This window comes from Lottia gigantea (assembly GCF_000327385.1).
Source record: "Lottia gigantea unplaced genomic scaffold LOTGIsca_851, whole genome shotgun sequence".
NCBI classification, from domain to species: Eukaryota; Metazoa; Mollusca; class Gastropoda; family Lottiidae; genus Lottia; species Lottia gigantea.
Genome location: NW_008710809.1, coordinates 34,783 through 36,020, shown reverse-complemented (window position 1 = coordinate 36,020; position 1,238 = coordinate 34,783). Strand labels below are relative to the sequence as shown.

The 1,238-nt window shown below is 41.7% G+C and overlaps 1 protein-coding gene across 1 annotated transcript in view; it reads left to right on the top strand.

Annotated features, from left to right (window-relative positions):
• LOTGIDRAFT_239707 (hypothetical protein) overlaps nucleotides 1-1,238 on the top strand; it is a gene marked incomplete at both ends in the record, with an annotated part of 12,408 nt that overhangs the window by 3,300 nt on the left and 7,870 nt on the right. The window contains 2 exons of the mRNA XM_009067749.1: nucleotides 149-439; nucleotides 719-1,083. Coding sequence (XP_009065997.1) covers nucleotides 149-439; nucleotides 719-1,083 — 656 coding nt within the window. The remainder of the gene's footprint in view (nucleotides 1-148; nucleotides 440-718; nucleotides 1,084-1,238) is intronic.

The following is a 1,238-nucleotide window of genomic DNA, read 5'->3' as shown; positions in this document are numbered from 1 at the left end:
GAAGATAACATTGCTTGGGGGCAAATTTACGTCATGTTTCTGAAAAGTAATCAACTGTTACCGACATAATGTTGAAGATCTTTATATGCCCCACAAGCAATTCAGTGACGAGAAACTGAAATAATTTACTATATTCTTTTTGTTGCAGGAATGGGTCTTGCCTACATGAGAGATCATCTGTTTAAAAAAGCTCGACCAGGAGTTCCCCATATCTGTATCGTCATTACTGATGGTGAATCACAAGAGCCAGAGAAGACCGCCAAGGAAGCTCTAGGTGCTCGCCAGGCCGGTATTGATATTTTTGCTATTGGTGTCAGTGAGTCCGTCAACAGACAAGAATTGAACAACATTGCTGGAACCCCAGACCGAGTCATCATCGTCAAAACCTACGGTGAATTGGAAGCAATCAAAGACAAACTTTCTGGTCAAACCTGCAAGAGTAAGTATGGCTTTAGTCATCTGTCGACTCATCAGTCTTAGATTGTCCTTTCTAAATACAAAACATCATCATGGTAAAGTTTCAGTTAATGCTGATTTTTTCAAAATTTCAATATTAAAACAATATTAGGTACGTTTCATTCATACAAACATTAATTCGGAAAACGTTTTCTTTGTGATTATCAAGGACACGAACACAGAACGGGTGTAACCTTTGGTGAGGTGAGGTGAAGTTATATTCTATAGTTACTAACAATCTCATGTTAATTTTGACTTTCAGATGTCCCAACCCCAGCACCAACACAAGCTGCAGAAGAATGTGGCAAAGACACACCAACTGATATTTACTACGTTTTCGACCCAGCATCCCTTGGTTTGGACATCACCGGATGGGTTACCCAATTCATCAGCTACACCCTTGAAGTACGAGAATTCAAATTCATGCAAATGGGAGTCATCAGTGGCTCATGTCCAATCGATTCTGGATTCAGTTTGAATACATATTCTTCCAACAAAAAGATCAGAAACCACTTGGCCAGATACGACTCCTCCAGACTTCCAGCCCTCATCGGCTCAGTTCCCGAAGAATTCAACCAAGCAAGATCTGGTGCCCGAAAGGTTGCTGTTATCTTTATTGGTGGTAAGGTCGATGCCATGGCTGTTATCGAACAAGCTGAAGCTGCCCACGCCGCTGGCATTGATATCTTCTTCGCTGGTCACGAAACTGCTGATAGAAACCTTCTTAATGCTTTGGAAGAAATTGGATTCGGGCAACGACTCTTCCTTAACGGATACAGCGC